The following is a 22,734-nucleotide window of genomic DNA, read 5'->3' on the forward strand; positions in this document are numbered from 1 at the left end:
GGAACATATCAAACTTGATTTTCATTGGAATGTAGTTATTTCATCACACTAGTAAATAAAAAACCAAGACCCAAATATATATATATGTATTATATATTATATAATAATTGTATATAATTATATACAATTGTTTATAATTGAATACATATTATATATATATAAAATACATATTATATATGTATAAAAATATATATACACAGTGTGAAAATTATTGAGCTTCATCTTCTGGACAAGAATGCCGAGTTAGTCTCTCTTCATAAAAAGCAATTACAATTTGAGGACACTTCATATTTGCCTCTTTTGCCAGCACCAAGTCTGCCTTATCTGAATCTTTCCATTTCTTGAGAAACATTAATTCTCCATTTGCTATCCGTGCACCAATTATTCTTTCAGGTTCAAGACCTCTGGTAAATCCTCTTGCTTTGTCAGCAGCATCTCTTTTCTTTGATTTGCTGTCATCCGATTCACTGTAAGATAAAGATTTTCTTTTTGTACCATCTTTTTCTTTGCCAGCTTTTTGAGAATTAAGAAATGTTTCAATCAACTCTGGACAATATAAATTTTCTTCAGGTTCCTAAGTATTGTCAGCATCTGTAAATCCCTTCTACTTCAGGAAATATTCCACTTTTCCATTTGCTACACGTTGATCTAGTACATTTTCCATCACACATTCTTCAGGCTCTGCCTCTTCAACTTTTTTACCCTTTCCATTCTGTTTCTTTCCCATTTTTTGCAATGTAGTTTTATTGGAGGCCATTTTTAATTGCAGACTTGAAGAGCAATTATTCACCGCCTCTGAGCTGCTCCGGGTTGCGGGTCTGCGGAGTCTCCGGCCCTGCGTGCCTCCAGCTCGAGCCACATCCAGGAGGTAGGGAGCCGGGACAGGATTTCTTATTTTTGAATTTACTTTCCTTTGGATGGGACTTAAAAAAAATTTCCTCCCACTCTCCACTCCCCCGGCCCGAGAGTTTGACTGCAATGTACGCTGTTTATGGTCGTTTGGCTTTGACAGTGGGTGCTTTCAGGGGCCAAAGCTCTGTATGAGTCTCTTGGTTATATAATAGATGGCCTTTGTGCAGTGGCTTTCTCAAATGCCGGTTATAGTAGTGATGTGCTGGGCCTATGAGCAGGCTCACTACCTTCTGCAGGACTGGAATTGCGGAGGTCTCAGGAAGCTTATCTTCAGCATAGTGCACTTCTGACAACAGGTTTAGTACTGGGATGAGCAGTTCAACTCGCAGGCCAGAAGGTGACGCTCGTGGGTAAGAACCAGCTGCAGCAGGAGCTGATGGGTGTGTGCTTGATCTTTGTTACTGGGAGGGTCTCTCTGTTGTCTCAGGCGCTGGACTGGTCTGGGGAATATCTGGTGCCCTGAGTTCTTTGCACGTCCTCGGAATGGGGAACAACGCTGGGCATAGCTGAAGCTTGCCCTCGGATACCCCAATGAGGAGTGCAAGTGTTACCACGAAGTGTGCATGAATCCTTGGTTCTTAGTCTTACTTGGAGAAAGAAATCTGCCAAGCGACTGATTTAGCCAAGAAAGAGAATTTGTGGAAGGAAAATAGCAGAGAACTTAGAGAGACAGTATGCTCTGAAAGTATAAGGCAGAGCATGCTGCTGAAGGGGGTGAGCCAGCAGCACCCCAAGAGTTCTGTGTTGGGTTTTTTATGATGTCGGATATATATATATTTTTTGAGGTTCTCACCTCTGTCTATGTTTCTACCCTTTTTTTGGTCTAGTTTTCCCACTTCTGCCTTAAGTCCCTTCCATTTCCTCACTTAGTTCCCACCCTAGGCTTGTAGGACCCTTTCTTACTTTTAGTTGGTGCGCATGTGTGGGCCTGGTGTTGGATACGAATTGCGCCTGTGTATCTCTTAGGAATTTCTTCTTTGCCCTCTTCCCCCTTATCAGCATGCATCAAGCTACATTCTGACTGGTTAACTGTGGAGTGGATAATTACTGGGCACGTTAGTGGGCATCCCTTCCTGCACAGGTATTTCCCCTCCTCTCTGCTCATATCTAGCATACAGGTTTTGGGTGGTCCCTGGGGTCTGAGATTTTCAAGACCTCCCTTTTCTCAGAGGCTCCTCTGGTCTGCTCGTGTCTAACTACCTGCCTGCTCTAACACAAGCCCAGCCCCGATGGGGGTGGTAGGAGAAGTTCATGGTGAAGGCATTGAGGTCTTTGTTGCAGGTAGGGGGTTGCACCAGCTCCACATCCTGGACAGGCAAAAATACGATCCACCTCCCTAACACACCTTTGTCCCAGGGCTTGTGACTTTCAGTTCAGATACACACTGTTGTTTATCTCCCAGCCACAATGTGGTTGAGAGCTGTGGAAAACACCTGTTCTATGGCTCTCAGCCAAAGTGGCCTTGGGAGGGAACCTCTTTCCTCAGCCCTAAATGGGCAGCTTTGTGGCTCTCTTGATCTCTGCTGTAGGAACACTGTGGCTATGTGTAGAAAGAGGAGGGACCCCACCCTTGTGCAAGCCCAGGCCTGATGGGCACATACCAGTGGGGGTGCTGTGGAGGCTAATAGCTCCAGGATGGTCATCCGCATGTGCACCTGTACCTACTCCCTGTGGGAACAGCCATGGCTGCAAACAGGGCAAGTGGGCAGGGGGTAGAGGAAAAGCCTCCCTCTCCACGTCCAGTCCCAAGCCACAGAGCCCCTTGGCTGCTGGAGCAAAATCCCTCTAAAGAGCCCAGCATTATGTCCGTGACTCTGTTGGAAAGGACATGGTCACCTTCAGTTCACAAACAGGGAGCTCTTGGGCACAGGACAATACACACTGTGGTTTCCTCTGTCTCAAAGAGTGCTTCGCTGTGCTGCACTCTTCTTTCTCCTAGGTGCAGCCTGCCCTGCAGGTTAGACCTCCAAGAATCCTGCAGTTCCCCTGGGTCCTGCCAGCCCTTTGTGGTTGCTGTAGTCTGGATGGGTTCTGGGGAATGTTTGTGGAAGATCCTGTGATGTGGAGACACAAGGGCTGAGACTCCCTGGGCAGGATAGAGGCCCACAATTGGTGCACAACCAGTATGGTGCTCACCACCTCAGCTCAGGTCTGGGGGGAGTGAGCCGGTGTGTTGAATGCCTGAAAGTGAGAATGCCTGGAGATTATGGGCTAGGAGTGGAGAAGCCGCCTGGTAGCAAGTTCTTTGCACAGGAAGGGAAAAGTGGCTCCCAAACCAGGTGAGTGGAAGTGGAATCCACCTTCCTCCTTCTCCTTGAAACTGGTGGACTCACTCCTCTGACTGACCAAGGAGACAGGCTGGGGCTCCCAGCAATGTCACGCAAAGACTGGTCCCAGGTCACAGTGCCATTCCCAGCCACAAATCTCACCACTTTGGAGAAACTGGCTTCAGCAAATCTCCTCTCACTCCAGTCTTGCTATGGGAGACAGCCTAGTTCCAGTACCTATGATTGGACTGCATGCCCCACTCACTACTCAATTCTGGCTGGGCGAAGCCCTTACCTGGCTCCAGACCAAGTACTGCTATCTGTGGCCCAAGACTAAAATGCCTGCAGTGGCCGCCATTGCTGAGTCACCAACAGGACTGACTTGGTATGAGCCAGGATTGAAATTAACATCCTCTTGTTGGTCCTGGATCTGGGAAAATGCCTGCAGCTTTTCCCAGGTCTTTTCTCTCTCAAAGTCTTCTGGCCTCTCCCCAAGTTAGCTCTGGGGCTTGGGAGAAAAAAGGTGCCCTCCTGTGTCCTGGGTTACGTGGATCCCTAGTGGAATGGTGAATCTCTGATCTTCTCACATAGTAGGGGTTCACTCATGTTTCTCAGTTAATTCCCACCACACAGGCAGCTTGCCCTTTTTATTTTATTTTATTATTATTATACTTTAAGTTTTAGGGTACATGTGCACAACGTGCAGGTTTGTTACATATGTATACATGTGCCATGTTGGTGTGCTGCACCCATTAACCCATCATTTAGCATTAGGTGTATCTCCTAATGCTATCCCTCCCCCTTTCCCCCACCCCACAACAGTTCCCAGTGTGTGATGTTCCCCTTCCTGTGTCCATGTGTTCTCATTGTTCAATTCCCACCTATGAGTGAGAACATGCGGTGTTTGGTTTTTTGTCCTTGCGATAGTTTACTGAGAATGATGGTTTCCAGCTTCATCCATATCCCTACAAAGGACATGAACTCATCATTTTTTATGGCTGTATAGTATTCCATGGTGTATATGTGCCACATTTTCTTAATCCAGTCTATCATTGTTGGACATTTGGGTTGAATCCAAGTCTTTGCTATTGTGAATAGTGCCGCAATAAATATATGTGTGCATGTGTCTTTATAGCAGCATGATTTATAATCCTTTGGGTATATACCCAGTAATGGGATGACTGGGTCAAATGGTATTTCTATTTCTAGATCCTCGAGGAATCGCCACACTGACTTCCACAATGGTTGAACTAGTTTACAGTCCCACCAACAGTGTAAAAGTGTTCCTATTTCTCCACATCCTCTCCAGCACCTGTTGTTTCCTGACTTTTTAATGATGGCCATTCTAACTTGTGTGAGATGGTATCTCATTGTGGTTTTGATTTGCATTTCTCTGATGGCCAGTGATGATAAGCATTTTTTCATGTGTCTGTTGGCTGCATAAATGTCTTCTTTTGGGAAGTGTCTGTTCATGTCATTCACCCATTTTTTGATGAGGTTGTTTTTTTCTTGTAAATTTGTTTGAGTTCATTGTAGATTCTGGATATTAGCCCTTTGTCAGATGAGAAGATTGCAAAAATTTTCTCCCATTCTGTAGGTTGCATGTTTACTCTGATGGTAGTTCTTTTGCTGTGCAGAAGCTCTAGCTTAATTAGATTCCATTTGTCAATTTTGGCTTTTGTTGCCATTGCTTTTGGTGTTTTAGACATGAAGTCCTTGCCCATGCCTATGGCCTGAATGGTATTGCCTAGGTTTTCTTCTAGGGTTTTTATGGTTTTAGGTCTAACATTTAAGTCTTTAATCCATCTTGAAGTAATTTTTGTATAAGGTGTAAGGAAGGGATGCAGTTTCAGCTTTCTAAATATGGCTAGCCAGTTTTCCCAGCACCATTTATTAAATAGGGAATCCTTTCCCCATTTCTTGTTTTTGTCAGGTTTGTCAAAGATCAGATAGTTGTGGATATGTGGCATTATTTCTGAGGGCTCTGTTCTGTTCCATTGATCTATGTCTCTGTTGTGGTACCAGTACCATGCTGTTTTGGTTACTGTAGCTTTGTAGTATAGTTTGAAGTCAGGTAGCATGATGCCTCCAGCTTTGTTCTTTTGGCTTAGGATTGACTTGGCAATGCAGCCTCTTTTTTTTGGTTCCATATGAAGTTTAAAGTAGTTTTTTCCAATTGTGTGAAGGAAGTCATTGGTAGCTTGATGGGGATGGCACTGAATCTATAAATTACCTTGGGCTGTATGGCCGTTTTCATGATATTGATTCTTCCTACCCATGAGCATGGAATGTTCTTCCATTTGTTTGTATTTTCTTTTATTTCATTGAGCAGTGGTTTGTAGTTCTCCTTGAAGAGGTCTTTCACATCCTTTGTGAGTTGGATTCCTAGGTATTTTATTCTTTTTGAAGCAATTTTGAATGGGAGTTCACTCATGATTTGGCTCTCTGTTTGTCTGTTATTGGTGTATAAGAATGCTTGTGATTTTTGCACATTGATTTTGTATCCTGAGACTTTGCCGAAGTTGCTTATCAGCTTAAGGAGATTTTGGGGCTTGCCCTTTTTCTTTCCAAGGATCTGAAGTGCTCTTGAATTCGTTTTCTTTTGAGGTAATATTTCACTTAATTGGGGTTCAAAGTTAGTGTTACCTATCATTGAAACCAATTACAAACGTTTATTAATGATAATCTGTAATGAGATTTTACATATCTAATCATTGAAACTCTCTTTTCACATAGGCAGGTGCTAAATACTGCTATTACTGCTAAATGCTGATATTAATCCATGAGAATACATGTTGCTTGGAACATATTTAAGGAGTTCTATTAGAGTGTTCTCTTGATATTAGTTTGCGTGAAAGCTCCTCAACAGCATGGCTAAATGGGTATTTAAACAGAAATTTCCTTAGCAATTTGCAATGAGATAGGAAAAATGTTGCTGAGCCTATAATTTGAACAAAAAAATACATCTGCTGTAAATTTGTGTGAAAGTATAGCTCTTGCTTCTTGCTTTAACATTTGACAGCACAGGAAGTATATAAAACAGTTGATACTTGTGATTCAACAAATATTAGTTGTCACTGGAGTGACTTTAGATTAGTGTAAATTTACTTGTAAGTGATGTTCATCTTATAATTTTAGGTTGAACTCATAAAGAAACATTACCAAGTTCACAGCATAAGCTAATTTCCAAAGCCATTCTGTGTTTTATAATAGAGGATGGTTTTCTTCATTCAGAAAAACCTAGAACTTTGCTCAAACCTGAAACATTGTGATAAAATTTACTATGGCTAATCTTTGGATTAGCAGAAATATATTACCGTTAGTGAGGAGAAAAAATGAAGACGAAATATATAACTTAAGCAGCCTTATATATCTACCAAAGAAATACAAGTTTGTAGTTAAGACATTACAAAATTGTAGTGTTAAAAAAGACAATACAGAACAACAAACAACAAACAAAAACAAAACAAAATAAAAAATTACAGGACCAGATAGATTCACTGTTGAATTCTACAAAAAGCTTAAAGAAGAAATAATTTCAATTCTACACAAATTCTTTCAGAGAAGATAGTTGTTTGAAACTAATTCTGTGAGGCCATAATTCACTCTGGTATAAAAATGAGATGAAAATATTTCAAGAAAAGGAAACTACAAACCAGTAACTCTCATGAATATGAATGTGAAATATTTCAGTATAATTTTAGAAAACTGTTATGGAATAAATGCTTGAGTGCTCCCAAAACTCACATGTTGAAACTCTAACCCCACAAAGTGATGGTATTAGGAGGCAGAGCATTTGATAGAGAATTAGTTCACGAGGATTCTGCCCTCACATATGGGATTAGAGCCCTTATAAGAAGAGACAAAAGAGCTTGCTTTGCCTGTTCCCTCTCTTGGCCATATGAGGATACAAGAAGACAACTGTCTGTGAACCTGGAAAGTGCTCTCACCAGACATCAGATCTGCTTCTGCCTTGATCTTGGACTTTTCTGCATCCAGAATTGTGATAAATAAATGTTTGTTGTTTAAACCACCTAGTCTATGGCATTCTGTTATAGCAGCCCAAAGTGACTAAGCCAAAAACCTATCCAACATTGTATAAAGATAATATATCATGTCCAAATAAATGTTTTTTACAGACTTATAAGGGTGTCTAAACATTTAAAAATTAACGACTGTAATTTTCCAGATTAGGAGATTAAAAAGATAGTAGATCTGACAAATTACAACTTTTTTTTTTTTTTTTTTGAGACGGGGTCTCACTCTGTTGCCCAGGCTGGAGGGAGTGCAGTGGCATGATCTCAGCTCAATGCAGCCTCTGCCTCCCAGGTTCAAGCAATTCTCCCACCTCAGCCTCCCAAGTAGCTGGGATTACAGGGGTGTGCCACCACGCCTGGCTAATTTTTGCATTTTTAGTAGAGACGGGGTTTCACCATGTTGGCCAGGCTGGTCTCAAACATCTGACCTCAGGTGATCTGCCAGCCTTGGCCTCCCAAAGTGCTGGGATTATAGGCATGAGCCACTGTGCCCAGCCTATGACATCTTTTCTTGATAAAAAATTAAAACAAACAAACAAACAAACAGATGCTGGTGAGGCTGTGGAGAAAAGGGAATGCTTATATACTGCTAGTGGGAATGTAAATTAGTTCAGTCACTGTGGAAGGCAGTTTGGAGATTTCTCAAAGAATTTAAAACAGAGCTACCATGTGACCCAGCAATTAAATTACTGGGTATAAACCCAAAAGAAAATAAATCATTCTACCAAAAATACATATGTACTAGCATGTTTATTGCTGTACTATTCACAATAGCAAAGACATGGAATCAACTCAGGTGCCCATCAATGGTAGATTGGATTGAGAAAATGTGGTCTATTTGTGAGATTTTGGTGCACGAATCACCTGAGCAGTATACACTACACCCTATTTGTAGTCTTTTATCCCTCACCCCCTTCCCACCCTATCCCCCTGAGTCCCCAAAGTCCATTGTGTCATTCTTACCCATGTAACCATACAACACCTGTTCCCCAATAACATATGGAAATAAAAAAATTAAAAAAAATGTTTATGGACAAAGCACATTGTATCCCAAACAGACAGACTTAGCAATAAATGAGTTAACTGATTAGTAAACCACAAATGAACATATGGCTGTAGATTTACATGGGCCATTTTGGTTTGTTCTGTTGTATGATTAACTCATCCTAATAACAGCTTTTGAATGGTTGGGTGTCGTTAAAGAAATTTAAAATATTGTGCACATTACATACAATTATATTTTTCCATCACTGTCCACTCTTCATCAAGCCTAAGCATAAAAATATGCAAGCTTACCTGTTTCTTCAGGTCATCATTTCCTTATGGGAACTCTTGTGTCACAGAAAACTTACATTAAATAAAATTGCATGCTAAAAAAAGTGGTACACATACACTATGGAATATTATGCAGCATAAAAAGAATGAAAGAATATCTTTTGCAGCAACATGGATGGAGCTGGAAGTCATAATCCTAAGCAAATTAACACAGAAACAGAAAACCAAATATATGTTCTCACAGGTGGGAGATAAGCAATGAACACACATGGATATAAACATGGGAACAACAGACGCTGTGTATTACTAGAGGGTTGGCGGAGTGGGTTAAAAAACTAACTATCATGTACTATGCTCACTACCTGAGTGACGGGATCCATACTCCAAACCTCAGCAACATGCAATATTCCCATGTAACGAATATTCATATATACCCCTTGTATCTAAAATAAAAGCTGAAATAAAAATTTCAGTATTGTAGGAATAAAAAGGAATTCTTCAAACTGATAAAGGGAATCTAAAGAAAACCTACAGATAACATCATACTTAATGCTGAAGTACTGAATTCCTTGTCCATCAAAGATCAGGAATAAAGCAAGAATTTTTACTTTCATCTTTTCTATTCTACATTGTTCTGGTGTTTCTTACCGGTGCAATAGGCAAGGTAAAAAAAAAAAAAGGGCATGGGGATTGGAAAGAAAGCTTTCTTTATAGGCAGATGACAGGAACTAGCATAGCATGTTGTACTACATCAATAAGTGTTTGCTGAAGGACTAACAATTGTATTAAAACTTTTGATGAAAATGCCATGCTGTTATGACACACTTTATGTTATACTTCCCCTAGTATTGTATGAGTACCTATTTCATTGCATTTTACCCACTTTGAGAATGAATAGTACATTAAAAAATCCTTGTTCCTTTGTGAAATGCAAATTTTTATTTCATTTTAGTGTACATTTCTTTGATCACTACTAAATTTGAACACCTTTTCATATTTTTCATGTATTTATTATTTATGTGGCCTTTTCCCCTGAAAATTACTTGTTCTTGCTCTTTGCCTGTTTTTGTACCGAAGTATATAATTTTAATCCTAATGATATGTTAAATATGTACACACAAATATATGTGTACATTTTGAAATCACTTATATCAATTATCCTTTAGTTTTTGATGTTTATATTTTTAAATGATTCCTATTAGTTGTTTAAAATATAAAGCCAGAAAGAATGCAAAGAAAAAACAATAAAATTTTTTCACCAAAGGAAACCAGTCACCAGTTTTGTGAATTCATTTCCAAAGGGCCAATTAAAACTACTCATTACATTATCTTTCATTTTATAAGAGATTTCTGGTGCCAAAAATTTTATATATTAAATGTTTATACAAGGGGACTTGAAGGAGTTTATAAAAAATGGCATTTAAAAAATAAAAATAAAAATATAAATGTTATTTTTTGACATAAATTCCGTCAAATCCAAGACACTTTTGTGAGAGATGATACCAGCCATTTGGCCCATCTATAGAGAACTGAGGTCCTGAGAATTTAAACATGACGATGCAGTATTTTTTTTTTTCACCTTATTAACTGAGGAAAATGGATGCCTCTCAAATATTTCCTAAGATTAGGCAGCAAAAAAGAAGTCAGAAGAAGCTAAATCAAGATGGTAAGGTAGATGCCTAATAATTTCCTATTGAAACTCTCACAAAATTCTTTTTTGATGACAGAAATGAGCAGGAGCATTGTCATGGTGGAGAACTCTCTGGTGAAGCTCTCCTGGGTGCTTTTCTGCTAAAGCTTTGGCTTTCTCAAAATACTGTCCTAATAAGTTGATATCATTGTTCTTTGGCTTTCTGGAAAGTCAACAAGCAAAATGCTTTGAGCATCCCAAAAAACGGTTACCATGGCCAGGCACAGTGGCTCATGCCTCTAATCCCAGCACTTTGGGAGGCTGAGGCAGGTGGATCATGAGGTCAGGAGTTCAAGACCAGCTTGACCAACATGGTGAAACCTCGTGTCTACTAAAAATACAAAAATTAGCTGGGCATGGTGGTGGATGCCTGTAATCCCAGCTACTCCGGAGGCTGTGGCAGGAGAATCATTTGAACCTGGGATGGGGAGGTTGCAGTGAGCCGAGATTGCACCATTGTACTCCAGCCTGGGTGACAGAAGGAGACTCCATCTCAAAACAAACAAACAAACCAAAACCAAAACCAAACAAACAAAAAACCTGTTACCATGACTTTCACATTTGACTGATCTGCTTTTGCTTTGACTGGACCACTTCCACCTCTTGATAGCCATTGCTTTGATTGTGCTTTGTCTTCAGGATCGTATTGGTAAAGCCATGTTTCATCTCCTGCTACAATTCTTCAAATAAATCTTCAGGATCTTGATCTCACTTGTTTAAAATTTCCATTGAAGTCTCTGCTCTTGTCTGCAGCTGATCGGGGTGGAATGGTTTTGGGACCCATTGAGTGTAAAGTTTGATTAGCTTTAATTTTTCAGTCAGAATTGTGTAACCTGAACTAATGGATATGTCTGTGGTGTCAGCTATTGCTTCTGCTGCTAATCATTGGCCCTCTTCAGTTAGAGCACTGCATTAGTCCTTTCTCATGCTGCTAATAAAGACATATGTGAGACTGGGTAATTTATAAAGGAAAGAGGTTTAATGGATTCACAGTTCCACATGGCTGGGAAGGCCTCACAATTATGGCAGAAGATGAAAGAGGAGCAAAGTCATGTCTTCTTAGCAGCAGGCAAGAAGAGAATGAGAACCAAGTGAAAAGGGAAACCTCTTGTAAAACCATCAGATCTTGTGAGACTTACTACCACAAGAACAGTATAAGGGAAACTGACCCCATGATTCAATTATCTCCCACTGGGTCCCTTCCATAACACTTGAGAATTATGGGAGCTACAATTCAAGATGAGATTTGGGTGGGGACACAGCCAAACCTTGCCAGAAACCAACAAGATAAATTTTTTTCCTTGCAAATTGATGTGGATGTTCTGCTGCTAAGGAATTCATCTTCAACATTGTCTCATCTCTTTTAAAAATGCATTATCCATTTGTAAACTACTAATTTCTCTGGAGCATTGTCCCCATAAACTTTTTGTAAAGTATCAATGATTTCACCGTTCTTCCACCTAAGTTTCACCATAAATTTGATGTTTGTTCTTGCTTCTATTTCAGCAGAATTCATGTTCCTTGGATAACAGCTTTTTTCAAACAAACATCTTATCCTTCTTAGTGCTTCAAAATATATCCTGTTCAGCCATGTTGTAAAAAATTAGTACAAATTTATTTTGGCACAAAAATTTGAACTCCATGCATAGTTTACTCATGATATGCATTTTCATGAATTTTTTGAAGACTCTTCATGTATACTTGGGCATGTTTCTGGAGTCATTACAGTGTGTTAATGCAAACAAATTATAATGCATTTGCTATTACAGTTTTGTTGATTATAGTTTTATAAAAAGTCCAGCATGTGCTTTACCATATATGAATTAGCCTGATCGTCACTCCATGATGCTCTTTTTCCTGAATCATCTTGGCTGTTAGTGATTTTGGGATGAATTTGAAACTAGTTGTGCAACTTCTTCCCAAAAGCAAATCATTATTTCATGGAATCACTTAAACTTATAAGGTATTTTGGAATTACTGATACATGTAGTACCATAATTATAAATGGCACCTGTCTGCACATTATATTTTTGGCTAGTTTTGCAGATATAAAGGCATAATCTTGATTGCCCCCGCCCATTTTGCTCTTCTTTGGATCAAGTCTTGGGAATCTCTTAAAACTGTGTTACTTTCATGCAAGTATCTTCCTACTTTATGTTTCTTGAATCTTTTCTGCTGAGAAATAGAAATGCAAACAAAAACAAGATCAAGAAACAAAAAATAAATAAGATCTAGATTAAGCATATATATACTGCGTGCCTGAGGACAAGCTGCCCTCTACCCGCCAGCATTGTAATCCAAGATTCTCTAGATATTGATACTATTGTGTTGGAAAAGGCCCTGATACCTGGGCATACCTGGGAAGACAGTGTTGAATATTGATACTCTCACCATTGTCTCTTTGGATCTCATACCAATGACATCTTTAGAAAATCAAAGGGAGAACTGAAAATTTTAAAGCTATTGTCTTATTTTTCATCATTTGAAATCCTGCTTTCTTTTCTTAATTTTGTCTCCTCAAAATTTCTGTTGCCCATGGCAACAAATTTGACTAAATCTCAGAGGCATCCCAACAAGATCCATTTCCTTCAGATACATCGTTATTTTTGCAAAGGAGATTTTGCTCTATACTGTAGTCCCATGATTCTTTGACTGAAGCAATAATTAGGTATGAGGCAATCTCATTCCCTTTCCCACCACATATCAGGCACTCATTGGGCCAATGTGTGATAAAACCAGGGGATGAGAATGAGGTATTTGAGTCTTAGCAGATTTGTGAAAAAACAACAGGAGCGTGTGTTTCCCACAAGGGCAGAAAGTATGTGCCACTCATAATAGGCTAATTTGGATCTTTTCACCACTGAAACTTCTGGTGTGAAATGGTCTGTGTGACCTAGAGAACCTCAAGATTCTGACTCCATTGTGGATAGGGTAGGCTGCTACTGAACTAAAGGACATGGTGACAAATAGAAAAGTCCTAGGTCTGAGCCTACATGAAGGACAGAGGGCCCCAAATGGTCGTTGACCTTTCTCATTAAAGAGCTACAGTACATAGCCACTCCCCACTCACGTGACAGCTAGAGGGTTTACTCACTCATTTTCCACATCCTGGATGGTGTTAGGAAGAGGTAGATCCCTGGTTTCTGGAAGGAGGAGGATAACAGGGACAGCAAGGATGGGGAAGACTCCATAGGAAATCCAGGGCAAGTGGGGAGAATATGTCATTAAGGTCATCAACAGAGGAGCCAGTGCTGCCTCAGTCCTACCGGACATTGCATTGATTCCTGCAACTGTTGACCTTAGGGTGCAAATAACAACAACAAAAAAATCTTGTATGAATCTGTACATGTAAGCTCTTTATCATCATTATTTCTTTATGGGGGCCAGTACAGCAGAGTTACTAAACACATGGGCTTTGACAGCAAGCCCTTAATTGTGACATTTACCTCTGTTGGTTTCTACCTATTTGATAGTATAATGTTGGTAACTGCTCTTAACCTTAGTTTCATAATTACTAAAATAGAGATACCTGTAGCATTCATTAACCTGTAGCAATAACCCGTAGCTTTAATAATTTGATAATAATAATACATATATGGCTCTCAGTTGCTGTGTTCATTTCTATTACAATTAATTCATCTGGCACCTAAACAGTGTCAGTCTTTCATTCACAATGAATATCAATAAGTTCAGAAATTTCTGTTTTGAAACCAGATGGTCTTTAGCTCTCGTACCTCAATATGGTGGGGACAAGCTCGTTGTGGTGGACAGAAGCACTGTTGCTAGCAGCAGAAACACTACCAATTCCCAAAGTTGCTAAAACCACATGCAGGATCTGCATTTCTAGAAAGAACAGTGAGAATCAGGAAATCTTGCCTGAAGAAACTTGTCAACCCCCAAATAATTGTAAAAAGATTCTAATGGAGGACTTTGCAAGTGTGAAATATGTGGTAGACAAACTGCAACATGCCAGAGATTGGGGAATGGTTGCGAGGCTGAGAAATATAGACTGTAAAATGGTAGGGCTTAAACATTGAATAAAGGGTCTCAATCTCAATCTTCAACTCTTTCTGCACATTTGAGTATTGCCAATAAAGGTGGGGGTAGGGACCAACAGGAAATATTTGTTTTGTTTATTCTGTGTAATATTTTCTGTGTACTTCCAGTGGGCCACAGAACTATATTTGTTCTATTAGAACAATATTTGTTTTATTTTTTCTGTGTAATATTTTCTGTGCACCTCCAGTGGGGCATAGAACTATATATAGATAATAACTGAGGAGTTTGTGAGCCATGTCTTGAGCAGTTTAGAGCTAAGAGTGTGGGAACAATTTTTGATATGAGACAGATATTCTACCATATAGTAAGAAAAGGACTGGGTTTATTTGGGAGTGGACAGTGTGGAGAGGCACAAGCTCTGAATAATTCAGGATTATAAAACCTAACATTATAAAACCGAACTCCTATTTGGAAATAAATAATGTCACGCTGGGAACCATTGACACTGAAAATTCAAAAAGGTACTTTTTCATCAATAAAAATATCAAAATAGGATTTGAAAAGAGTGGAGAAGGCTCTCCTGTAAGGCAGAAAACTTACACTAGCAGGAGGCATGGAGCTCACCAGTCTGGGAATCCTGCAAAATATGTTCCTGCTCTGGGAGATGAGTGGAATATAGTGACCACTAATGTTCCCATAATCATTACAGAAGGTCATTCTATTAATTTAACTTAGGAACGTAGATTTTAAGAGAGGCTGGGTCAGCTTCTTAATCTGTTCCTTGTTTAGGGGTAGATTATAAAACAGATAAAGATATATTAAGATGAGACATTTTTCTTGTTCCAACTGTACACTTCATTTATGGTTGAAGACAAGGAATTTTTATTTCAGCAAAGTCAAGAAGCCTTTTCTAAAAAAGTGTTGCATTTATGCTGAGATAATATAGAACTCAAAAATGAATATACAGGGAAGAGGATATGGACAAGTTAGAGAGACCTTAAAAATTAGAAAGTGTCCTAGACAGAGGCAGTGAGGGCATTGTGTGCCCACTTTGGCATACAGTTGCAAGGCCTAGCCCCTCCACAATAGCTATAAAAGGGTGATTAGCCAAAAAGCATGTGCTTAGTTACTCTTCTAAAGAAACCATTAGGTGTAATTGGAGCCCATGTCCAGATTCATCTTGGCTGTGATGAAGACAACCGTGTGTCTGAACCATCATGGCTGACGTTGGTTGAGTAAGAGCCCAAGTGCTGAAAAGAACATGTTGTCAGAATCAGTTCCAAACCCTCATATTAACTTCAGGGAATCTTTTGGCTGTCAAGGGCAATGCCATTCTTTTGGCACCAGGCATGAAAGACCAAGGTAATCCCTGGAGAATGGGGGTAACTAATTTCTTTCCTGAAACTCCTATCTCCCTCACCTTGGGGCAAAAAGGTGTTGACCAGAATGAAAAGTCCCAGTGGGAACGTGAACAACATCTGGCTTATTCGACGACCCATATGATTCAGTGTCAAAAGGGAAACACATCTGGCTGTGAGTGTGACAGTTCCACAGAGAACCTGGAACAGGGACACATTGCTCCCCAAGTGCTGCAAGTTGAGTATCAGGCCATAAAAGGGTACAGTGATTGCGAATCTGAAGTGAATAAAAGGACAAAGACATATTCAATAAGATTTAAAGCCTAGGAAACATTTTCTAAGATTTTGAAGGTAAGTCCTACAAATGATTATAATATTGACCCAACTGGCAAATGGTCAGTGTTTTTCCTTTTAAAAAAGGGATCATTCTGTTTTATAGACTATTTCTTTTTCAGACAATGATCTTAAAATAACATAAAAGAATTGTGGAACATGATGTTAAAATGGGCTCTTCATTGTCATAATTTTTACTGGGTTCTGAAGAAAAGAGATAGCAAACATACATATTATCAATGAAAGTTGAAGACCTACCCATGTAGAAAAAGTAATGTGAAATCTGAATTCATCAGTCAACTGGATGATATAAATGACTGGACATGGGTAGGGTTAGATGGTGGAAATTAGGGTAATAGTTTCTTTACAGCAGTTCAGCATTGTGTGAGTCTAACTTCTCTGCTCCCATTCAGAGACCTTCTCTACCTTAGTCTTAGTAATCCCTGGAGAATGGGGGTAATACTTACTTGTATAATCTGGCCCACAGATTATACAACTGGAGAGGAAGCATAACACATTTACATAGAGAAAAAGTCAACAATATCTTCTTACCCTTCTTACCATATCAACCACCAAGGTCAGCTTGAACTACAGAAGCAGAGAATCTCTAACTCTGAATGAATATCTAACCTTCTTTACCTTACCTTAGTGAGGCTGCAAGGGCACTGTAGGCAAGAGCTTTCCATGTGTTTCCTGGATTTGAGTGCAGTGGCCTGACATTTCTAAGCAGTCTAAGAGCTACAAGCAATGGGTTATTAAATCATCAGAATTGAGATAAAGGGGCTGGCAGCTAAATATACTTCCAGTAAAATAAGGTAGGGATGCCTGTATTTGCTCGCAGGTTGTATAGGCTCTGAAAGAGAGAGCTTGTATGGAATTATTTTAATCCCTGTGTGGAAAGAGGAAAGGAGAAAAAAGTGTTGGGGTGGGGAAGGTGACCAGCAATAAGGCATTGCAAAGCCAAATTGATTAGCAGGGCCTAGAGAGAAAATGTATGCAGGAGCCAGAGGGAAATGCATTTCTTGCATCACAAGAAATGGAGTGAATGCCAAGTGGTTACAGTGGAGGCCTCCAAGGAATTTACATAAAGACACCCAGGGAAAGGAGTCTGATTTGATCATCCACCATGTGTGAATGTGATTTGATCATCCACCATGCCCAGCATCCAACAGTTACCAATGCCCGACCTTTGCTTTCTTTCCCCCTCTCTAGGTATGTAGAATGTAGAAAACTGGCTCAGATGATACAAGTGGAGAGGAAGCATAACACATTTACATAGAGAAAAAGTCAACAATATCTTCTTACCCTTCTTACCATATCAACCACCAAAGTCAGCTTGAACTACAGAAACAGAGAATCTCTAACTCTGAATGAATATCTGTTTAATTTTCATATGTGGCTGAAATATATGTATTACTAAGATGAGGCTATTCTTGTGAGTTGAGAGGATGGGATTTTTTTTTTATTACTGAGGAGGAGAGTATGTGTTATGTGGCTTGTCAGAGATTTCATCAGGGATAGGGAAAGAACCACAGAACAGGTTTAAGAGAAAGCTAAGAAGGGATTAGGTGAAGATGATGATTTTCTGTTTTCATGATTAGGCCCTGTGCATTCTCATTATTCGACATGAATTATTTTGATAAAACTTGCAGATGAAATTTGAGGAAAAAATGAACATTTTAGAAAAATTCATAGGTATAATAAAATTTCTATAAATTTTATAATTATGAAAGAATACCGCATATTACTTAGAGATAAATACCAATGTAGCAAGGTATAATGAAAGGCTTGGGGATGATAAAATAAAAAACCTGGAAAAAATGGATGGGAATATGCACACGGAGGTTTATACAGAAGGCCTCAATTATCTTGGTCTGATTGTCTTTCTTAATGTGGGTAATGAGGTGTTTTTAAATTGTAGTTACAAGTTTACTATCATGTATGCCTTAAATAATAGTATATTTAAAAATATAAACAGAATTAGGCTAAGTAAAGGGTGTTCTTGATTTTGTAATTTGCTTTGACAGCAGGTTTTCATCTGAGGCATGAAATCAATTTGCATAATTCCATTTTTTGACAGAAATGATAATTTTTGGAGAGGAAAAGAAAATACAAACAGATGAACAAATAAAGAAACAAAAAGCAATAATTCTATTTAAGTTCCTTGAATGCAGAGTTTAGATCTTAATGCCTCTGTATCCTTAACACATAGCCCAGTGCCTTCACACATTTTATATTTTCCACAGACATCAGGAGGTCATGGTGATGAATGGTGAAAACGATGATGATGATGGTAATGATAATAACAAAATAATTATCATAATCCTGCCAAAACCAATGATTATTCTCCTTGCAAACGTATATGAGCAGAATGCACGTATTTTCTTTTGCTGGCTATCATATTAGCACTATCAGGGACTCTAGTCTTTAGTACCTGAAAGTAGTCTGGTTGTCACTCTCCTAATCCATGATATAGAAACTTCTTTACAAGGAGATCCAATCTCACACCAGTCAGAATGGCTATTACTAAATGGTCAAAAAATAACAGATACTGGCGAGGATGCAGAGATAAGAGAATGCTTATACACTGCTGGTGGGAACGTAAATTAGTTCAGCCATTCGTGGAAAGCAGTATGGTGATTCTTCAAGGAACTTAAAACAGAATTACCATTTGACCCAGTAATCCTATTATTGGATATACACCCAAAGGAATATAAATCATTCTACTATAAAGATGCATGTATGTCTGTGTTCATCACAGCATATTCATAATAGTAAAGACCTAGAATCAACCTAAATGCCCATTAATGGTAGACTGGATAAAGGAAATGTGGTACACATACACCATGGAATACTATGCAGCCATGAAGAGGAACAAGATCCTGTCCTTTGCAGCAACATAGATATAGCTAGAGGCCATTATCCTGAGTGAACTAACACAGAAACAGAAAATCAAATACCACATGTTCTCACTTATGAGTGGGAGCTAAATATTGAGTACATATGGACACAAAGAAGAGAACAACAAAAATAATCTGTACAACAAACCTCTGTGAAACGAGTTTACCTATATAACAAACCTGCTCATGTACCCTTGAGCCTAAAATAAAAGTTAAAAAATTTTATATTGAATTTTTACCAAAATAGACAAAAACTTGAAGGTCCACAGGTATTTGGAAACTAAGCACAACATTTATCCAAAACCATTGGGTCAAAGAGGATCCAAATCATGAATTAGAAATTATTTTAGACTAATTTAGAATAAAAATACAACATCTCAAAATATATGGAAATGAGTAACTATGTGAGATTATGAATATGCTAATTTGTCTCACTATAATAATTTTACTATACACATCTCTCATAACATCATAGTCTATACCTTAAACATACACAATACAATTTGTTAAAAAAATATGGGATGCAGGTTTGGCAATGCTAACAGGGAACTTTATAGTTCCTTTGTAGTTCTGTGCATTTATTAGGAAAAATGAAAGTTTGCAAAAAAAAAATGAATTAAGCTTTTCTGCCTGGAGGGCACACACACACACACACACACACACAGAGAGAGAGAGAGAGAGAGAGAGAGAGAGAGAGAGAGAGAAACCCAAGTAAGTAGAAGCAAAGAAATAATAAAAATAAGAGTAGAAATCAGGGAGGGGCCAAGATGGCCAAATGGGAACAGCTCTGGTCTGCAGCTCCCAGCAAGACCCATGCAGAGGGCGGGTGATTTCCGCATTTTCAACTGAGGTACCCAGTTCATCTCATTGGGACTGGTTAGGCAGTGGCTGCAACCCACAGAGGGCAGGCAGAAGCAGGGTGGGGCGTCACCTCACCCGGGAAGTGCAAGGAGCCAGGGACCTCCCTCCCTGCACCAAGGGAAGCCATGAGGGACTGTGCTACATGGCCGGGTTACTACACTTTTCCAACAGATTTTGCAATCTGCAGATCAGGAGATTCCCTCGTGTGCCTATACCACCAGGGCCATGGGCTTCAAGCACAAAACTAGGTGGCTGTTTGGGCAAACACTGGTCTAGCTGCAGGAGTGTTTTTTCATATTCCAGTGGTGCCTGGAACCCTAGCAAGACAGAACCATTTACTCCCCTCCCCTGGAAAAGGGGCTGAGGCCATGGAGCCAAGTGGTCTCGCTCAGTGAGTCCCACTCCCATGGAGCCCAGCAAGCTAAGAACCACTGGCTTGAAATTCTTGCTGCCAGCGCAGTAGTCTGAAGCCTGCCTGGGACGATGGAGCTTGGTAGGGGGAGGGGTGTGCGCCATTCCTGAGGCTTTAGTAGGCAGTTTTCCCCTGACAGTGCTAAGGAGGATGGGAGGTCTGGGTTGGGCATGGTAAAGTGGCTGTGGCAAGACTGCTTCTCTAGATTTCTCCTCACCAGGCAGAGCATCTCTGAAGGAAAGGTAACAGCCCCAGTAAGAGGTTTACAGACAAAACCCTCATTTCCCTAGGAGAGAGCACCTAGGGGAAGGGGTGGCTGTGGGCACAGCTTCAGCACATTTAATCATTCCTGCCTGCCAGCTCTGAAGAGCGCAGCTGATCCCGACAAGAGGGATTCTCCCAACAGAGCGCACCAGCTCTGCTAAGGGACAGATTGCCTCCTCAAGTGGGTCCCTGACCCCCAAGCCTCCTGAAGGGGAGAAACCTCCCAACAGGGGTCAACAGACACATCATACAGGAGAGCTCCAGCTGGCATCAGGCTGGTGCCCCTCTGGGATGAAGCTTCCAGAGGAAGAAGCAGGCAGCAATCTTTGCTGTTCTGCAGCCTCCACTGGTGATACCCAGGTGAAAAGGGTCTGGAGTGGACCTCCAGCAAACTGCAGCAGACCTGCCAAAGAGGGACCTGACTGTTAGAAGGAAAAGTAACAAACAGAAAGCTACAACATCAACATCAACATAAAGGACTCCACACAAAAACCCCATCTAAAGGTCATCAGCCTCAACAATCAAAGGTAGATAAATCCAAGAAGATGAGGAAAAATCAGTGCAAAAATGCTGAAAATTGCAAAAACCAGAATGCTGCTTCTCTCCAATGATCGCAACTCCTCTCCAGCAAGGGCACAAAACTGGGCAGAGAATGAGACTGATGAATTGACAGAAGTAGACTTCAGAAGGTGGGTAATAACTTCTGAGCTAAAGGAGCATATTCTAACCCAAGGCAAGGAAGATAAGAACCTTGATAAAAGGTTGCAGGAACTGCTAACTAGAATGGCCAGTTTAGAGAAAAACATAAATTACCTGATGGAGCTGAACAACACAGCATGAGAACTTCATGAAACACATACAAATATTATAGCCAGATCGATCAAGCAGAATAAAGGATATCAGAGAATGAAGATCAACTTACTGAAATAAGGTGTGAAGAAAAGATTAGAGAAAAAAAGAATGAAAAGGCATGAACAAAGCCTCCAAGAAACATGAGACTATGTGAAAAGACACAACCTACGATAAATTGGTGTCCCTGAAAGTGATGGGCAGAATGGAACCAAGTTGGAAAACACACTTCAGGAGAACTTCCCAAACCTAGCAAGACAGGCCAACATTCAAATTCAGGAAATACAGAGAACAACACTAAGATACTCCTTGAGAAGAGCAAACCCCAAGACACATAATTGTCAGATTCTCCAAGATTGAAACAAAGGAAAAATGTTAAGGGCAGCCAGAAAGGTCAGGTTACCTACAAAGGGAACCCCATCAGACTAAACGTGGATCACTCTGCAGAAACCCTACAAGCCAGAAGAGAGTGGGGCCAATATTCAACATTCTTAAAGAAAAGAATTTTCAACCCAGAATTTGATATCCAACCAAATTAAGTTTCATAAGTGAAGGAAAAACAAAATCCTTTCCAGACAAGCAAATACTGAGGGATTTTGTCACCACCAGGCCTGCCTTACGAGAGCACCTGAAGGAAGCACCAAATATGGAAAGGAAATACTGGTACCAGCCACTGCTAAAACATAGCAAAATATACAGAGCAATAACACTATGAAGAAACTGCACCAAATAATGGACAAAATAACCAGCTAGCATCATGATGATAGGATCAAATTCACACATAACAATATTAACCTTAAATGTAAATGGGCTAAATGCCTCAATTAAAAGACACAGAATGACAAATTGGATAAAGAGTCAAGATCCATCTAATGTGCAAAGACACACATAGGCTCAAAATAAAGGGATGGAGGAAGATTTATCAAGAAAATGGCAAGCAAAAAAAGCAGGAGTTGCAATCTTAGTCTCTGATAAAACAGACTTTAAGCCAATGAAGATAAAAAAAGACAAAGAATGAGGCTGGGCGCGGTAGCTCACGCCTGTAATCCCAGCACTTTGGGAGGCCGAGGCGGGCAGATCACAAGGTCAGGAGATTGAGACCATCCTGGCTAACACGGTGAAACCCTGTCTCTACTAAAAATACAAAAAGTTAGCCAGGTGTGGTGGCGGGCGCCTGTAGTCCCAGCTACTTGGAAGGCTGAGGCAGGAGAATGGCATGAACTCAGGTGGCAGAGCTTGCAGTGAGCTGAGATCGGGCCACTGCACTCCAGCCTGGGCGACAGAGTGAGACTCCATCTCACAAAAAAAAAAAAAAAAAAGACAAAGAATGGCATTACATAATGATAAAGGGATCAATGTGTCAAGAAGAGCTAACTATCCTAAATATATATGCACCCAATGAAGGAATACCCAGATTCATAAAACAAGTTCTTAGAAACCTACAAAGAGATTTAGACTGCCACACAATAATAGTGGGAGACTTTTAACACCCCACTCTCAATATTAGAGCAACAAGACAGAGAATTAACAAGGATATTCAGGACTTGAACTCAGCTCTGAACCAAGTGGACCTAATA

At 39.9% G+C, this 22,734-nt stretch overlaps 1 protein-coding gene and 1 pseudogene across 1 annotated transcript in view; both read right to left on the reverse strand.

The window, feature by feature from the left end:
* Window positions 1-208: 208 nt before the first annotated feature.
* Window positions 209-794, reverse strand: LOC100581705 (annotated as a pseudogene).
* An 11,534-nt stretch (window positions 795-12,328) lies between these two features.
* The window catches only part of SLC22A24 (solute carrier family 22 member 24), a 68,547-nt gene continuing 58,141 nt past the window's right edge, over window positions 12,329-22,734 (reverse strand). Inside the window, exons 7-10 of the mRNA XM_030810142.1 lie at window positions 15,601-15,815; window positions 13,916-14,024; window positions 13,276-13,479; window positions 12,329-12,356 (exon numbers count right to left, since the gene is read on the reverse strand). Of these exons, the coding sequence (XP_030666002.1) occupies window positions 12,329-12,356; window positions 13,276-13,479; window positions 13,916-14,024; window positions 15,601-15,815 (556 nt within the window). The remainder of the gene's footprint in view (window positions 12,357-13,275; window positions 13,480-13,915; window positions 14,025-15,600; window positions 15,816-22,734) is intronic.

Source organism: Nomascus leucogenys, chromosome 4 (genome assembly GCF_006542625.1).
Source record: "Nomascus leucogenys isolate Asia chromosome 4, Asia_NLE_v1, whole genome shotgun sequence".
Taxonomy (NCBI): domain Eukaryota; kingdom Metazoa; phylum Chordata; class Mammalia; order Primates; family Hylobatidae; genus Nomascus; species Nomascus leucogenys.